The sequence below is a fragment of the Natrix helvetica genome (assembly GCF_964273705.1).
Source record: "Natrix helvetica genome assembly, chromosome: 14".
In the NCBI taxonomy this organism is placed as follows: domain Eukaryota; kingdom Metazoa; phylum Chordata; class Lepidosauria; order Squamata; family Natricidae; genus Natrix; species Natrix helvetica.
This window is the reverse complement of record NC_138564.1, coordinates 2395700-2414820: the sequence shown is the minus strand read 5'-3', so window position 1 is coordinate 2414820 and position 19121 is coordinate 2395700. Positions and strand designations below refer to the sequence as shown.

General features: G+C 47.3%; 1 protein-coding gene across 1 annotated transcript in view; it reads right to left on the bottom strand.

The window, feature by feature from the left end:
- AIFM3 (AIF family member 3) overlaps window positions 1–18900 on the bottom strand; it is a 56351-nt gene extending 37451 nt beyond the window's left edge. Inside the window, exons 1-2 of the mRNA XM_081966907.1 lie at window positions 18735–18900; window positions 6998–7239 (exon numbers count right to left, since the gene is read on the bottom strand). Coding sequence (XP_081823033.1) covers window positions 6998–7028 — 31 coding nt within the window. The 5' untranslated portion in view covers window positions 7029–7239; window positions 18735–18900. The remainder of the gene's footprint in view (window positions 1–6997; window positions 7240–18734) is intronic.
- Between the last annotated feature and the right edge of the window lie 221 nt (window positions 18901–19121).

Here is a 19121-nt window from a genome sequence, read left to right as displayed (position 1 = left end):
ATCAGTTAACAGGAAAATACCGGTACAACTTTCAACATGAGATTCTAGCTGGAGATTTTAAGACAAGGCCAACAACTACAACTACACAGCTCCTCCTGTGTCCAAACAAACCATATTCTAGCCCCCCAAACCTACCAAGGCAATGGCTGGTTCCCGCAATACTAGATGAGATGCAAATGACCTAACTCTCTTCAGAGAGAATTTAGGGCACTTCCACAGGTGTTTTTCCCCCCCTCCCCAATCCCACCAGTTTCCTCCTGAAGCAGTTTCACTAACCATACCTAGGGCAGGGGTCTGCAAACTTGGCAACTTTAAGACTTGTGGACTTCAACTCCCAGAATTCCCCAGCCAGCATAGCTGGCTGGGGAATTCTGGGAGTTGAAGTCCACAAGTCTTAAAGTTGCCAAGTTTGCACACCCCTGCTGTAGGGTATCACCAGCAAAGCGCTTTTCTTTCACCACATCCACAGCTGAGGCCCATTGATTTATGTAGTTCCAAAGGTGACTTCCCAACAGGAGTGGGGAGAGATGGGGTGGGAGGCCAGCAAAGGAGTGGAAGGGAGAACAGACCCCAACAATTAAGACAGAAGCAGAGCCATTTGGCAATTCACCCCTCAATACCAGCTGAGTCCAGCTGGAGAGAAACATTTCCAACTGTGCAAAGAGTCTGCTTTAAGGAACTTAGAATTGTACGGCTGGAAGGTACCTCAGAGATCTTCTAGTCCAACCCCCTGCTTGAATAGGACACCCTATGCCATCGCAGACAAATGGCTGACCAGTGTATTGAAAACCTCCAGTGATGAAACACCCACAACTTCAGGAGTCTTGACTCTGCCACCCATCTTGATGTCGTCTGCAAATTTGATGACTATCTCTTCTATCTCCTCCTCTAGATCATTTAAGAAGGTGTTGAAAAGTACTGGGGCTAAGACAGTGTACCCCGCTGTATGCTTTCCTCCATGTTAATGTAGTTCTATTGAGGACTACGTGTTTAGTGCAGTTGGTCAGCCAGTTGTGAATCCATCTGATGTGGAAACTAATCAAGGAGAGAAGCAACTTAGAACTGAGGAGAAACTTCCTGGCAGTGAGAACAATTAATCAGTGGAACAGAAGTTGCCTCCAGAAGTTGCGAATGCCCCAACACTGGAAGTCTTTAAGAAGATGTTGGATAGCTATCTGTCTGAAATGGTATAGGGCTTCCTGCCTAGCCTGGGGGTTGGACTAGAAGACCTCTAAGGTCCCTTCCAACTCTTCTATTGTATTGTATTATATTGATGCTGTCTATTCTACATTTTTCTATCTTATCCAGAAGTAGACTGTGGTCTACTTTGTCGAAAGCCTTACTGAAGTCTACGTAAACCATGTCCACGGCATTTCCCTTATCCGCTAAGATAAAGAAAAAGTTCTATTGCTATTGCTGTTGGCTTTTGCACCATCAGCTTGGCAGGAATCGAAACGGCTTAGCTGGTGGAGCCGGAGTTGGCTCAGAAGGGTTACCTTAGCCCTTTCAGCAGGACCAAAGAGAGCAAATTTCCTCACCCTTTGATCAGATTTGGATATCTTCTTGGCAGGTTTTTCTCCCGTCCTGTCCCCCCTCCCCAAACAGCCCTTCCCACCCCAGGCCAGTCAAGATCAGAAGACCTGCAAGAGCTTAGTTGGCAGAATGAAAAGCTGGGAACGGAGAGAGATTTCATACCTTCCCGAAGACTTGCTGACTTGGCAGATTCCCCCCCCCCCCCTCCGCAAGGAATTTAATAAACATGAGGGCTTCCTAATTGTTTCTAAACAACCCTTTGCAACCGGAATGATTACTGCACCGTAAGGTTGTAATGATTAGCATTTAAATGACAACTTTTCAGCAGGAAAAGCAATTCCCATGAATTATCTCCGGGAACTTTTCCATTCGTCCCGTGAAGTAAGCAACTTTACGACCTCTCGTCTTACTCCTCGTTTTATTATCTTTGAAGGTTGGCAACACCGCAACGTCACTATCGGCTCCTCGGATAAACGGAGCCGGTGGCTCAAAATAGCAGATTCAGCTCGGCTAACAGGAGGACCTGACAGAGGTGAAACCGGGTGGACGGTTTGCCTCCTGAAAAGGCCGCCCAACGCAAACTTCAGCCTGGTGCGCCAGGAACCATCACCAGAAAGTGTGCCAACAGAACTCAAATTGTTTCCCTGACCACATCGAAACAGGGCTGCACGTTGCTTATTTTTCCCAGGCGTTTGTGCAGCTCCCCAATCTGGCTTCCAGCCTCGATTCCTTCCTGGAATTCCTTCCTTCAGCTACAGGCAGTCCTCAACTTATGACCACAATGGAGCCCCAAATTTCCATTGCTAAGCGAGACATTGGTTAAGCGAGTTTTGCCCCATCTTACGACCTTTCTTGCCAGGGTGGTTAAGGCAAGCGCTGCAGTTGTGAAGTTAGTAACACAGCTGATAACTGAGCCTGGCTTTCCCAGAGACTTTGCTTGTCCGAAGATTATAAAAGGGATCAAGAGACGCCGGATCACTTGCGACCGTCATAAATGTGAACCAGTCGCCAAGCGTCTGAATTTTGATCCAGTGACCACGGGGATGCGGCAAGGATTGTAAGTGTGAAAAACGTTCCTAAGTCGCTTTTTTCAGTGCCGCTATAACTTTGAATGGTCACTAAATGAACTGTTGTAAGTCGAGGACTACCTGTGGTATGCTCAAATAGTTATTAAAATATTAAAAAGAATTAATAGAACACAGAATAGAATAGAATGGAATGGAATAGGAATAGGAAGAGAAAAGAATAGCAATGGAATGGAATGGAATGGAATGGAATAGAATAGAATAGAATAGAATAGAAACAAGAACAGGAACAGAAAAGAAGAAGAAGAAGAAGAAGAAGAAGAAGAAGAAGAAGAAGAAGAAGAAGAAGAAGAAGAAGAAGAAGAAGAAGAAGAAGAAGAAGAAGAAGAAGAAGAAGAAGAAGAAGAAGAAGAAGAAGAAGAAGAAGAAGAAGAAGAAGAAGAACAACAACAACAACAACAACAACAACAACAACAGAACAGGAAGAAGGAGAAGGAGAAGAAGAACAGAACAGGAAGAAGAAGGAGAAGGAGAAGAACAGAACAGGAAGAAGAAGGAGAAGAAGAAGAACAGAACAGGAAGAAGAAGGAGAAGGAGAAGAACAGAACAGGAAGAACAAGAACAAGAACAGAACAAGAAGAAGGAGAAGAAGAAAGAGAAGGAAAAGGAAAAGAACAAGAATAAGAAGAACAAGAAGAACAAGAACAGAACAAGCTGGAAAGTCTTCTAGTCCACCCCCTGCTCAGGCAGAAGAATCTAACTATTTCAGATAAGTGACTGTAGACTCTTCTTAAAAACCTCCAGTGATGAAGCACCCATGATTTCTGGAGGCAACTTCTGTTCCACTGCTTAATTGTCCTCACTGTTAGGAAGTTTCTCCTTAATTCCAGGTTGCTTCTCTCCTTGATCAGTTTCCATCCATTGTTTCTTCTCCTGCCCTCTGGTGCTTTAGAGAATAATTTGACCCCCCTCTCCTTTGGGGCAGCCCTTCAAATACTAGAATACTGCTATCCTGTCGCCTCTAATTCTTCTTTTCTCTAGACTAGCCAAACCCAAATCCCGCAGCCGTTCTTCACACGTTTTAGTCTCCAGGCCTTTGATCATCTTAGTTGCTCATCTTCACTTCAATCAGTAGACAATAGAGCAAGAGTGGGCAACAATGGTCCTTTACATCATATGGACTTCAACTCCAAGAATTCCTGAGATGAGGTGTGAGAATGAGGTGGCTAGTTGAGGAATTCTGGGAGTTGAAGTCCACAGGTCTTAAATTTGCCAAGTTTGGAGATCCCTGTTCTAACTCATCTCTCCTCTTAAGTCCTCCCCCCCACCGCCCCCTGCCTCCAGCCTGAATAACTCAGCCATAAACAAGAGTCAACTAGATTTCCCAGGCCATACCTTTGCTCAACTCTCAACCTGGTCACCAAAGAAATCCATTTTCAGGGTTGGGATGAAACATAGAACCTCAAATTCATGCAGTTTTTACAGTTCCACCATTCTTGGAAGCTGATGGACAGGTGAAAAGGACAGGATTCCTCACCAGGTGATGGCATGTGTGAGGTTACTCCTCCGGAAGCCAAAATAGGGGTGGAGAATTTGGGAGAGTGAGAAAGGGGAGGGGGGCGCTCTCAATGCAACCAGACTAAACAACTTCTGCATGGTCTCCAAGGATTTCCTTCCTAAGTGCATGGATTCAACTGGTTTAAGCTCTGGTCCACTTCAGGATGGCATACTCCCAAGCTGCAGTCATTTTTAAAACAGGATGTCTTAACAACAGCCACTCACACTTCTATTACTTCACAGCTGGATTACTGCAACATGTTCTTTGGGGCACTGCTCTTGAAGTCTATTTGGCAACTTAAGAGGGGGCAAAGCACAGCTTTATTGGTTACTGATTTGTTCCCAAGTGGAGTTTAAAGGGCTAGTTATTACCTGTAAAACCCTACGTGGCTTAGCTACAAGCAACTGACAAGATCTCCTCCCAAGGTGATCCACCCCTCCTGTTCATGAAGAGATACTCTGGGCTTCAAAGGATCCAAAAGATCCCAGGGTGGATTCTTTTCCCCTTTGAAATTCATATGTTCCACCTCTCTCGTCATTTAAAATATTTAAAGTAAATGTAAACTCTGAAATAAGTAAAATGCTTATACTCTGCTATTTCTTATTTGATGCTGTCATTTACAGGCATTTTTATATGATGATGATTATTTTCACTTACTATGTTAAAACTGATGTTAGCTGTCAGGAACTTTTGTAAGTGGGTAAGATATAAGTGTTAGCAAATAAATAGTTTGTTGCAAATAATAATTAATTAAATAAACTGAATTTACACAACCATCCAAGACATAGAAACATCTAACTCAGGTTAAAACTAAATAAGCCTTAAGAGAACCTGGAATAGGTTCGATGAAGAGCAAAAAAAATGGCCAGGACCCTGCAAGAGCTGGGACTGCGGAGCCCTGAGAAGGCCGAGGAAGGACTGGATGGTCCTCTTCGAATACCTGGGAAGGATCACCCATTGACTCCTCTCCCCTCTAGAGTGTAGGACAAGGAATCACAGAGCAACCAAGATGGTCAGGGGACTGGAGGCTAAAACATATGATGAACAGTTGCACGAACTGGGTATGGCTAGTCTAGGGAAGAGAAGGACAAGGGGAGACATGATAGCAGTCTTCCAATATTTGAGGGGCTGCCACAGAGAGGAGGGGGTCAAGCTATTTCCCAAAGCACCCAAGGAACAATGGATGGAAACTGACCAAGGAGAGATTCAACCTGGAAATAAGGAGAAATTTCCTGACAGAGAGAACAATCAACCCATGGAACAGAAGTTGCCTTCAGACATTGTGGGAACTTCATCACTGGAAGCTTTCAAGAAGAGACTGGACTGCCCTCTGTCAGAAATGGTGTAGGGTCTCCTGCTTGGGTGGGAGGGTTGGACTAGATGACCTACAAGGTCCCTTCCAACTCTGTTATTCTGTATTCAATGGAAGAGAAGTTGCCTTCGGAAGTTGTGGGAGCTTCATCACTGGAGGCTTTCAAGAAGAGACTGGACTGCCATCGGTCAGAAATGGTGTAGAGTCTCCTGACTGGGCAGGGGGTTGGTCTAGATGACCTACAAGGCTCCTTCCCAACTCTGTTCTTCAATTATTCTGTTAAGGACAGAATATGATACCAGTTTTCCAATGTTTGAAGGGCTGCCACAGAGAGGAAGAGGTCAAGCTATTTCCTAAAGCACCTGAAGGCCAGACAAGGAATCATGGATGGAAACTGACCAAGGAGAGATTCAACCTGAAAATAAGGAGGAATTTTCCGACAGTGAGAACAATCAACTGAAGGAACTGAAGTTGCCTTCAGAAGTTGTGGGAGTTTCATCACTGGAAGCTTTCAAGAAGAGACTGGACTGACATCCGTCAGAAATGGTGGAGGGTTGGACAAAAAGACGTACAAGGTCCCTTCCAACTCTGTTATCTGTTATTTAAGCTACAGGAAGACAGGTTCCAGCTGAATGCTAGAAAAATATGTTTGAAGGCTAGATTAGTTGGTCAGCCGGACCTAAAGTGGGAAGAGTGAGGAGTTCAAGTGGAACGGAAGAAGCTTTTTGGATGAGAAGTGAAACGCCTTCAAGGAAAAACAAGGAAGTCCAGTTGTCTTTTGAAAAAGCACCTTTGGGACAATCGTGACCTGGACGACGGAAAATCTGCCTACACAAGTGGAAGGTTGGTGACCCATCATTCAGGGCTTTAAGAGTTGAGTGGACCAGAGGTGGTTTGCTCCCAGTTCCGTCCGGTTCAGCCAAATTGATAGTGGCAGCGGCGGGAGGCTCCACCCAACCGCCCAAACACTTCTGCGCATGTGCAGTAGCGTTGCACGCACACGAGAGAGAAGGTGCATGAGCGAACCGGTAGTAAAACCGGCACAAACCCACCAGTGGAGTGGACTCTGGAAATTCACGTTTTCTGGTTCACTCGACGTGCAAGAGAGTCGCAGAGAAATTCCTTTGCCTAAACTTGCTGTCTACATTTGGGGAGTGCCACCTGCTTCATCCTAAGGTTTTCCTGCACTGACACCCAGCCCTAACAGATGCCCAAGTGCCAACTTTAAAAGGGCTTTACTTCCCCCCAGCTTTGGCCTCTCTCTCTCTCTCTTCTCAAGAGACTTGGTCCCCGACTGCTCTTCCAGAAAGACCACTCCCTCCCCCTCCTTTGCTCCCCATGGTCTTCCAGGAAGAGTTCTTAATCTTCTATTAAAGAATTATGTTTGCATGAAATGAAGTTTCCAGGGGATTAGCCAATCGCTTTAGCAACCCCGCCACGTTGAAATTCTCCACTGGCTGCCTTGGCACTAAGGCCTCGGGCATGCCTGACCTAGTTTAATCACGGGTCTGCACAAAAGAGGCCATGTTTGGGCCACGGAGCCAGGAAGCTTTGCTTGAAGAAGCTCACCTGGTTTGGGTTTGGAGAAGCACCCTCCCATGGCGAGTCAAGCAGAGGAAGCCGTCCGGCAAAGGAAGCACCGAGGGAGGAAGGGGCACCTTCAGCTCAGCCTCTGGGCGGTGGAGACCTCCAAGCCAACCATCAAGCGAGGGGAGACGTGGAAAGTCACCGTGGAGGCTTCTGCTGAATGGCTTTCCTCAAAAGCAGACTTCTTCTTGCTACTTGGGTCATCCTGTGGCTTCTTGGGTAACCTGAGTGGGATTAAAAAAATGCAATGAGTTGTAACTGCCAAGCAAGGTCGTTTGAAATCTTGACCCTGTCAGATTCACCCCCTTCGGCTTGGCGCCTGGCTGGCATTCTGCTATCAACCGGGGAAGGGAGAGGGGAACAAATGGGCAATAAAGGTGTATACCTTTATGATGGGAAATTGGGAGGAGGAATTGGCAGTTTTTAACAGATTAACAGAATTGGAAGCGACCTCGTAGGTCAGTGTTTCTCAACCTTGGCAACTTGAAGATGTCTGGACTTCAACTCCCAGAATTCTAGATCTAGTCTAGATCCCTCTCTGCCTCTGACGCAGAGCCCTTATCTGAGCTTTTCTCAGCCCCCAGGACTGGCCCATGTTCCTCCCCAACCTCCTCACTGTCTGGTTCTGCTGGCCGCTGGGGGGCCACAACACCCTAGACATGGCCAGGGAAGAGCACTTCCACCAAGGTGCCCCCCTTGAAGAAGAGAGGTTGACTCTGACTTTGAGACCACCAAGAAAGACCCAGGCTGGAGAGAGTTATGAAAACCATATTGCTTGTGGAGTGTTTGTGGCAATGGGTGGTAGACACCAAAGGTAAAATGATGGCCACAGTTTGCACAATGCCAGTGAAGTCTGGATGCCCTCTTGATATTTAAACCCCAAATATCCACTTTGTTCCCTAAGAACAGCAGGGAACTCAAGACCTGTCTGAAAAGAATGAACGACCTTCTCAATTATTTTTCAGCCGTGGCCTTATTTATAGATTCCCGTGAAACATTCCTGTGAAAACAGCTGTCTTGCAAAAGGGGAGAGACAGTGAGTGAGTGAGTGAGTGAGTGAGTGAGTGAGAGAGAGAGAGAGAGAGAGAGAGAGAGAGAGAGAGAGAGAGAGAGAGAGACTCATCCAGTGTGAGGTAAGATCATGCTTGGAATTTGGTCACCACAATACAAAAAAGATGCTGAGACACCATGAAGTGTGCAGAGAAGAGCAACAAAGATATATTAGGAGACTGAGGAGTTGCAAGAACTGGGCACGGCTAGTCTAGTGAAAAGAAGGACTAGTGTTGACATGATAGCAGTCTTCCAATATCTTAGGGGTTGCCACAAAGAAGAGGGACTCATCCTATTCTCCAAGGCACCTGAATGCAGGAGAAGAAGCAACGGGTGGAAACTAATCAAGGAGAAGACCAACCTACAACTAAGCAAAAATTTCCTGTTCATAAGAAAATCATTGTTGGTGCTCTGTCACTGGAAGTTTTCAAGAACAGACAGGACAGCCATTCTTCTGAAATTTTATAGGGTCTCCTGCTTGAGCAGGGGGTTGGACTAGATGACCTCCAAGGACCCATCTAACTCTGCTATTCTGAACTTCCCTCTCTTCTCAGGGAAGGAATCAATGCAACACACATCCCTATTCAGAGCCTGGATCTGGGAGAGCTTCTCTCCTCACAGACAAACATCTAGGGGGAAATAAAATCCAGAAAGAGACCCCAGCCAGGGCGAGGGCTGAGCTCTGCTTCCCACTCCCCTCACAGAGACACTTTGCCCTCCTTTGTGGTTGCCACACATCAAAGAAAAAAAGCCATCCAACAGCTAGTGGCATAATCATCATTAGATGACCTCATTTGCTCCCACTCCAGAGTTGAATGTTACCAGGATATCCATGGGGTCCAGTAAGTCAAGATGGTGGGCCACCAAGGCATAAAGGTAAAGGTTCCCCTCGCACATATGTGCTAGTCGTCCCCGGTGCTCATCTCCGTTTCAAAGCCGAAGAGCCAGTGCTGTCCGAAGACGTCTCCGTGGTCATGTGGCCGGCATGACTCAACAGCAAAGGCGCACGGAAAACTGTTTCCTTCCCACCAAAGTTCAAGTTCAAGTTTATTTGATTTATAGACCGCCCCCTCTCCCCGAAGGGACTCGGTGGTTCCTATTTTTCTACTTGCATTTTTTACGTGCTTTCGAACTGCTAGGTTGGCAGAAGCAGAAGGTAACAGGAGCTCACTCCATTACGTGGGAGGGATTCAAACCACTGAACTAAATTAAGGTAAAGGTTCCCCTCGCACCTATGTGCTAGTTGTTTCCGACTCTAGGGGGCAGCGCTTATCTCTGTTTCAAAGCCAAAGAGCCAGCGCTGACCGAAGACGTCTCCGTGGTCATGTGGCCGGCATGACTCAACGGCGAAGGCACACGGAACGCTGTTCCCTTCCCACCAAAGGTGGTTCCTATTTTTCTACTTGCATTTTTTACATGCTTTCGAACTGCTAGGTTGGCAGAAGCTGGGACAAGTAATGGGAGCTCACCCCGTTACGCGTCCCTACCATGGCCCAAGGAAAGCTTTTTCCATTTTAAGGGCATTGTGATGCACACAAAAACGTTCAGAGCTTCAACTTTTATTTATTTAATTGATATGCCATCCATCTCACCCCCAGAGTGCCTCTGGCTGCCATCTCGGCATTTTAGACCATATCCTGAGGCAACCCCTGAATTTAAAATATTTTCTCTGCTATCTTCACATAAACCAGTGTTTGATACACCATGTTTGTTTGTTTGTTTTTGCCACCGGTTATGTGGGCGTGGCTTGGTGGCGGCGGATCATGTAACTGGGTGGGCGTGGCCAACTTTTTTTCACTTTTTAAAGCATTTTTTCCTACTTATTCACCCAAACCGGCAGGGAAAAAAATGCTTTAAAAAGTGGAGAGAGAAAAGATTCCGACGATTGCGTGGCTCACTTTTTCCCCACTTTTTAAAGCATTTTTTTTTTTTACTACCGGTTCCAGCGAATAGGTAGGAAAAAATGCTTTAAAAAGTGGGGGGAGGAAAAGTTTCCGTGGCAAATCAGCTTTGCTGCGTGATCGTCAGAACCTTTCCCCCCCCCCACTTTTTAAAGCTTTTTTTTTTTTTCTGCTACTGGTTCTAGTGAACTGGTCAGAACCGGTAGCATTTCACCCCTGATATGTAGCCATTTCACCGGCATCAAGCAACTCGTGTTGGGCTACCTGGTGGCTGATCCTGTCCTTCTGAACTGGGCTGAGTCCCTATTTGCTTCTATCTCTATTGCTATTGCAACCAGAACCAAGAAGAGGCAGACAGAGGGAAGGGAAGGAGGGAGGGAGGGAGGGACCACCTTCCAAGAAGTCACCCAGGAATCTAAAGACCCTTAAGATAAAAGACGCATCCCTGAAGCACCGCTGGGCCTGCCTCTTCCCCCAAATTGCCCTTCAGGGGCCTTTGGGCCGGTTGGTGCGTGCCTGCCTAAGCCCTGGGTCATTCCGCCCTCAGCAATCTCCCGATGTACCTCATTTCCACCCTTATCTTTACAAGAAGCAAGTGGAAAAGGTAACATAAACCTTGAGCAGGAAAGGAAGGCGGGGGGGGGGAGGGCTGTGAGGTTTGCCGTGTCATTGACCCAGCCTTCGGAGGGCAAAAGGTAACACCGTTTTGACTAGTCAGGTTACATTCATCCGTTTGCAAACAAGCTGGAAGAAAGGAACCGTCTTTGGAAGTCCCCTTGATGAGATGGGTAGACCTGTCCTTCCCTGGAGCAAGATGGTTTTTTTAGGGTGTTTTTAACATGTTTAAAAATGCTTGGGCCTCTCTGCTTTTTCTCCAAGGGATGCCTATTGCTGTGTTTCTCAACCATGTCAAACTGAAGATGTTTTACAGATTGACAGAGTTGGAAGGGACCTTGTAGGTCATCTAGTCCAACCCCTCCACCCAAGCAGGAGACCCTACTACACCATTGCTGACAAATGGCAATGCAGTCTCTTCTTGAAAGCTTCCAGGGATGAAGCTCCCACAACTTCTGAAGTCAACTCATTCCAATGAATATAAAATAACAGAGTTGGAAGGGACCTTGTAGGTCATCTAGTCCAACCCCCTGCCCAAGCAGGAGACCCTACCCCATTTCTGACAAATGGCAGTCCAGTCTCTTCTTGAAAGCTTCCAGGGATGAAGCTCCCACAACTTCTGAAGGCAACTTCTGTTCCATTGGTTGATTGTTCTCAGTGTCAAAAAATTTCTCCTTATTTCCAGGTTGAATCTCTCCTTGTTCAATTTCCATCCATTATTCCTTGTCTGGCCTTCCGGTGCTTTGGAAAATAGTTTGACCTCCCTCCTCTCTGTGGAAGCCCCTCAAATATTGGAAGATGGTCTCCTGTCTCCCCTGGTCCTTCTCTTCTCTAGACTAGCCAGGCCCGGTTCCTGCAAGCATGACAACACAGCAATGAAGTGAAGAGAATTTTGGTGCCCAATTCTCTCTCTCTCTCTCGGCAGCCTTTGTGCCCTTTTGCTCAATCCCCAGGGAAGATGCCAAGGAGGGTCCCCCCTGGGAAGAGGAAGTGGAGTAGGTGCCCCCTCTGGGGGAAAAGCTTGTCCTGGAAGAACAGTTGGTGCATGGCTCCTTTCCCTAGAGATCCTCAGGAAAATCCAGTTTTGACCTCCAAATGTTCGGCACAAATTCTGGAAGGCCACTTGTGTTCCAGGGTCATGAAAAAGAGTTTGGGATGAGTTCCAACTCAATGAACTTCTAATCCTTGCTGGACCCCAATTCTAACCGCTACGCGTCTCTTCCAGTTGCTAAGAGGAATTTCCTGGATTAAGGCAGCTTCCTGGCTTGGGAAAGGCACCTCAAAGGCTTCTGAATAAAATTGTGAAGCCTTCCCTGACTTTTCCCGACAAACCCCATGAAGAACAAGTCCAGGCTGGAAGAGATCAAAGCTCAAATTGGTTGATCAGGCAAAACACTGTTTCTTTAGCCAGAACTGGTTGCATTCAACTCAATAGGCCAGTATCCTGCAACACGACAAGCCACTAATCTGTGTGTATTGTCTGGAAGTGAGTTGATGTTTCTGTTGGTGGTCAGCTCAGAGAGAGTTTCCTCTCAGGCTGGGGAGGGCCAGCAATGGGGGGTCCCAGCCAAGATCAGGAGGGGAGGCATTGACCAGCCCAAAACTAGATCCAGCCCTGGGAAATAGGTCCTCCGTGACACTGAGGACCCAAATGAAGACAAGATAGTTGTATCCTGGCCATCGGATGAAGCCACAAAGACGGGGAGGGAAAGTTCAGCCAAATTATTCAAATTATTAATTATTAAATTAGCTGGAAAAACGTTTTGGGGGAGGGTTGGGGAAACTGAAGTAAAAGAACGGAAGAAGACAAGCTCAGGCCCATCAGAGGTTCTCTCAAGAGGTTCTCCTGCCCAGCTGCCCCTTCAGGTGAGGAGAGAAGGAAGAGCCACCGATTCCAGCCCCCCTCCCTCCGCAGACTCAAGAAGACCAGCTACCAGAAGGGGCAGGGAGCAACCCTTGCCCTCCAGCCCAATCCTGCCTTCCGCTGCTGCTGCTGCTGCTTCAGCAAATCGGTCTCCAGATTAAATCTGCTGAACGGGAAGCCTGGCAGGGGAACTCCTGAATGGGCTCTTTCCGAGGGGAAGACTGACAGCCGTCCCAGATTAATCATTAAGCAAGAGGCGCAATGAAGATTTCAAAGGTGCATCAATAAAATGCTGATTAATTCCTCAAGGGCTGAGAAAGAGATTTCTCAGCTGAGGAGAGAGAGGGAGGGGGAGTAAGGAAGGAGAGGGAGGGATGGAGGGGAGAGGGAGGGAGGAGAGGAAGAGGAGGAAGGAGGGAAGAAAGAGAAGGGGAGGGCGGGAGGGAGAGGGATAGAGGGATGGAGGGAGAAGGAGGAAATAATAGAAGAGAAGGGAAGGGGGAGGGAGGGGGAGGGGGAGGAAGGAGAGAAGGAGGAAGGGAAGGGAAGGAAGGAAACCATGACAAAGACTTATAAAGATGGAGGTGATAATGTTTTTCTCTCCAAATACCAAAATTCAGATTACCACCAAAGGCACAAACTACAGTCAATACAAAGTAAACTGTCCTTTTCACAGCTGTTACCCTCCAGATATAATGTTGGGTTCAAAATCCCACCATCCCCAGTGACCGGAGTGGGTGGGTGGTGGGTGGGTGGGTGGTGGGTGGGTGGGTGAGCAACCAAGGGCTCCTCTTGCCCAGATGCCTGTGCCTACAGCAAGCAGTCAGGGACCCCCATGGATGTTTCATAAACTTCTATAGCAGCGGCTGCTCAGCTGGCTTCAGGGAGGCGGGAACCCAGAGATCATTTAGCTGCCCTGAGAATATCCCCTCTCCAGAATTGCAGCAAAACAGACTCCCCAGCCAGAGCCCATCCCTGGCCTCCTCCATCCAGATGTTTCCCTGTGCACTGCTGCCTCTCTCCCCTCCTTGGTAGCGACCCCTCCTCAAAATGCCTTCTTGAAGAGTCCAGGGGCTCCAGTACCCCAGGGACCACACTGCTCCCACCAGGCAGAGCCTTTCCAAGTGTGGCCCCTGTGGGTGGGAATCTATTCCTGGGTCCTTCGCAAGGCAGCCAAAAGGCTTTCCGAAGACTTCTTGGGGTCTGGTGCCCCCTGCCCTTCCTTCCCTCCCCTTCTTCTCCCGAAGGTGCTTTTTCAAGAGGCAACTGGACTTTCTGGTTTTTCTTTGAAGACGTTTCGCTTCTCATCCAAGAAGCTTCTTCAGCTCTGACTGGAGGGTGGGGAGAGTCAGAGCTGAAGTCAGAGCTGAAGAAGCTTCTTGGATGAGAAGCGAAACGTCTTCAAAGAAAAACCGGAAAGTCCAGTTGCCTCTTGAAAAAAAAGCACCTTCGGGACAACCAGGACCTGGAAGACGGACAATCTTCATTGACCTGTGATGGTGAACCTATGGCATGCGTGCTAGAGGTGGCACACTGAGCCCTCTCTGTGGGCATGCGTGCCATTGCCAGCTGCTCTTCTGGTTTCCGGCATGCCAGCTAGTCTTTGCAGGCGCCAGAGCACTGGAAAATGGCCAAAAACAGCCCCAAAACAGGCCTGTGCACCCTGGCCAGCTGATCTTTGGGTTTCTGGGGCTCCAGGGCTCCAGTGCGCATACATGCACAGACATGCACCCGGGTTCCGGTTTGGGCACTCGGTGCCGAAAAGGTTCCCCATCCCTGCCATAGACACTTCAATCTTATGCATCGTCACACGAATCGTTGCCGCCCAGACTCTTGGGGTGTTTTGCCATCCGGCCTGCGTCCATCATTCCCAGAAGCCCCCCGGCCTCCGGAGAAGAACTGCTGTGCCAAAAGCCATTCAATAATTCAATGCTCTTTGCTCTTCCAGGTGCTTCAAAGGGCCGAGAATACATAGGGAGGCTCCTCCTGCAGGCTTCCTCCTTCCCCACTGCCCACCCCCCCCTTGAGATGATGCCTGGGACTTTGGCCTTTTCCACAGTCCAGAGGCGGGGGGGGGGGAAGAGGGTCCTTTGTAGGGACTCCACGACAACCAGCTGCCCACAAGTCAAGAGCAAAGCTTCCCTCTGGATGTGGGAAGCAGCATCTGAGCATCCCACCGCATCCCTGCCCCTTGGAGAGTGTGGGTGACATTGCGCGCACATAAAAAAGAAGGGGAACGCTTCACGCTCCTTTCATCAGCCTGGCTCTCTTGCTACCCTGTGGCCTGCTTCAGAGATACGTCCAGATGGTATTCTTGATTAGGAATACAAAAGGATTTGCCCCGTTTTCTTCTAGCATTTCTTTCTGCCCTTCACTGAGTGTTGCCGGTTGGTCTCCCATCCCATCTTTAGCAGACCCAACCCTACTTGCTTGCTTGATTTATTATTTTATTTTATTTTATTTTATTTTATTATTTTATTTTATTATTTTATTATATTATTTTATTTTATTATTTTATTTTATTATTTTATTTTATTATTATTTTATTTTATTATTTTATTATTTTATTTTATTATTTTATTTTATTATTATTTTATTATTATTTTATTATTATTTTATTTTATTATTTTATTTTATTATTTTATTATTATTTTATTTTATTATTTTACTTTATTTTACTTTTTTACTTTACTTTATTTTTTATTTTATTTTATTATTTTACTTTATTTTACTTTTATTATTTTATTTTATATTTAATATTTTATTTTATTATTTTATTTTTTGTTTTATTTTATATTTTATTTTATTTTACTTTATTTTACTTTTTAAACTTTACTTTATTTTTTATTTTATTTATACTGCTGCCTATCTGCATCTGGCAATTCCAGGCACCTTACAGAATGTAAAATCCCATATAAAAACAATAAAACTAATAAATTAATATACTAAAATCACCCCCCACCACGGCGACAGCAGATCACACGAGCCGTTGAATGGGCTCCATCCCACTGTGGGTTCCATAAGTCTCCTGGCAGAAGAGGTTTCAGCGCCCTCTGGAAGAGAGTGAGAGTGGGGCCTTTTTAATCTTGTGGGAGGGGGTGATGTGATAGAAGGGAGCCCCAAAAAGGCCAGGGAGAACCTGCCCCCTGCTGAGCTCCATATTGTCAGAAGGTGGGCTGCTTTTAAGAGGGCAGGCCAGGAGCCCCCCTAGGAAGGGGCATCAGCCACGTTGCCCGCTGCTCTCTGGGAAATGAGTTTCCATCAGCTGAGCTTCTCTGGGCCAGCGCACAACCAGCTCTGGAAGGGCACAAATCTGCCACATCATTTCAATGTATTCAAAATGTGCATGATCCGGGCTTCCTCTACATCGGATCCCAGCCCCCGTCAACTGTGAAAATGTGCCACTTCAACCGCCTGGTAAGATGTCTGGAAGTCGGTATGTTAATGCCTCTCCACTGAACGAAAATGAATTTACAAAGCAAATGCATGCTGAGGCATTGCAAAGACTTTGAAAGGTGGAACAGCCAGTTCTGTATCTGCGCAGGGGGAGACCGGTGGAGCTAAAATGTGCAGATGTGTTGCAGCACAAACATTATATAAGAAACCGCTTCAAAATATGCACGAGGCTTGTTTGAGCGGCCCTATTTCCCACTGCCGTAGAAGAGATGAAAAAATACATTCAGCCTTGGCTGCATTTAAGCGAGGTTGTTTAGAAATTGAATGGGAAAGAAGGCTTTTTATTCACTATGCCCTGATGACACCTTTGCACAACATACGAAACCTGAAATAGCCAGGGAGGGGCAAGCTTGCTTCAATCAATAAGCTCTACAATGCTTGGAAAAAGATTGCCAGTTTCACCCCGTATACTGAGATCCTCACAAATGCAGTGGGGGGAAAACGCACTTTTATTTGCCCAAAATTGGAAAGTCGAAGAAATCTCTAAAGATGAAAATGTGATTAAAGAAAATATTAGATTGTGCAGAAATGAGATGATTAACACTAGCAATTAAAGGAAGAATCTGATTATTATAATATAGGGGGGGTGTATATGGATAAGAAGTATAAAATTAAATAATTTAGGAAGTTAAGTATTATAACAGGAGATACGTTAAGTTGTAATGTTAAAATAAGAATAGATATAAATAAAGAATTTGGTGGTTAAGCTTTAACTATTATGACACAAAAAAGTTTGTACTCAGACAACACACTGATTAATGAATGATGAAATGTTTGTTTTAAAAAGAAAAAAGAAAAAACTTTTACCAAATATATATATTTGTATTTGTACTGATAAATAAATAAAGGAAGACTAAGATTGAGATTGTCTTTGCAACGTTTCGGCAGGATCACACCTGCCATCTTCAAGCTGTGGGCTCTTTATATATATATATATATATGCACAGAACCATGATTTTTATCTAATCCAGTGAGTTATATGAATGGTTCTGGAAAGAAGGTATGCCATAAGAAAGTATCCATTGCAGTTGGAAGAATTCCCTTGTCAAGCAACTTTTCCAGTATCCTGATCTTCCGCTCCCTTTCCATTTCTTCTGCAGGTGCAAACCTGCTTTCCCACAGTCCTCTTCCTCCCCTCCCGTCTCACCTGCTAGCAAGGGGTATGGGTCAAGGAAGGGGGAGGGGCTGAGGGTCACAGAGCCCCTCTTTGGACCCCTGGGATTTTCAGCCTCAACCTGGGGTGGAGGGGGAGGGACGGGAGGAGATGGGCTTTTCAGTTAAGACATTAAAAAGAGAAAAAGAGAAAAAGAAGAAAAGGAATATCCCCTTTCTCCAGTACAAAACTGTAGGGCAACCTCTGAGTCAGTGGTCACCAGCAGTTGGTGGTCCATGAGAAAATGTTGGTGGTCCACAGAAAAATTATTTGCAATTTTTATTTTGCACTAAATACTATTTATCTTTTTTTTAAAAAAATCATGTTAGTGGTCCCTGGGATTTAAAATTATGAATTTAGTGGTTCCCTGAGGTCCAAAAGGTTGGTGACCCCTGCTCTAAGTACCTCCAAGTTTCATTCAACATCACGCAAAAACGTCTGGAGTGGGATGCAGGATGGAAAAAAATAGTGAAGGGTTTATTTGCAGGATTGCGATGGTGACTTTGGTTTCATTTACTTTTATTTCATCGACATCTCATCTTGCTTCAATTAAAATAAGCACAGTTAATAGCATCACTGCTGTTTGCCATTTTCTCCTTCCAAAGATTGTTTTAGTAGGCAAAAATAGGAAGCATTTAAAATGGATTTAATTAGAGAAACTTTTAAATCTGGAAAGATGCTACCAGACCTCAGGGGTTTTTTTAAAAAAAAAAACTTCCAAAATGGCAATCTTGGGAGATGGGGAGCGCTGCACCTGCCCCCTCCCTCCCTTGGACCTGAAAATTATGCACACCTGATTGTCCATGGGTACAATAGCTGGAAAGGAATGGAAACCCCCATTGCTCTTTTAGAGGACCCCAGAAGAAAACCACAGCTCAACGTTTAAAACTATTTTCCTCCTGGAAAGCCCAGGGATCACCCGACAGAATTCCCAGGATCTGTAAACAGGCTGCACATACAATATATTTCTATTTTGATAACTTTTGATAGGACCAGAAGAGGCTTTCCTAAGTGCCTGCTGCTGGTGGTGGCAGGCGGCGGCCCGAACTGCTTCCCCCCCAATTTTTTCTCTCTCCAAGGGTTGCCTCATTTCTCCAACGGGGCGAGGCGAGGAAAGGATTGCCCCGTTTTTAATGAGCCAGAAATTCCGCCTTTCTCCTGCGCTGGCACAAGAAGGGGCTTCCAGGCTGCCAGGCACGCGCGTGGGACTGAGATGCCCAGGTGGGCACCGGGTGGCCCTTAACAGGAGCGCCCGGTTCTAGGGCTGCCCGCAGGACGCGCTCGCAATAATCAGGACGGGCCAGGAGAAGGGGGGACATTTGAAAAACCATTTGCCCCCCCCCCCCGCAGTCACTTCCTCGAAGGGGAGCGCTGTTCAGTCATTCCCCCCCCCAGCCAAGCCGCACCGAAAGAGCCGAGGGGAGCGGGGTGGGGGGTAGGCAGAAGAGTAGAGGGGGCTTCGCGGGGACCGCAACTCTTGGGCAGAGCGGCTGGCAGGATGGGGGGGGGCCACTGCAGCCCCGGGGAGCATCTGCAGCGCTGGCCCAGCTTCTCCGGATCCCTCCGCAGATGCCAGCAGCGGCTCTGCCCCGCAGGGCTGCAATTGCACCGGGCGAGCTGGAGGAAACGCCGAGGACCAGGCGACCCCCACCCCACCCCACCCTCCTTCCCGTTTCTTACCGGGCCAGAGGAAGAGCCGCAGCTCCGGAGCGGCTGCCCGGCGGGGTCCGGGAAGGCTTCTTGGGCAGCGGCTCAGGGCCTCCTTCCGGTGCCCCCGCCCCTCCCCGCTCCGGGCTGCCCAGCAGCCCCCAAACTTCGGGCTCGGCGACTCCGCGGCTTCTGCCTTGCCGGCCGGCCACTTCCCAGCGCACCTGCCTGGCGCCGCCCCCGCCCCCGCCCCGCGCTCCTCCGCAACGGACGGCCGCTGGGACCGGATCGGGGGTCCGCACTGGCCCCCTGCCTCCTGCTTGGGGGGGGCGCCCCTGGGTTGGTTTCTGCGCTATGCCCGGCCGCTTTGCACGTACAAGCCAAGCCCCGCGTGGAGCCCGTGGGGGCCCTTCTCCCACC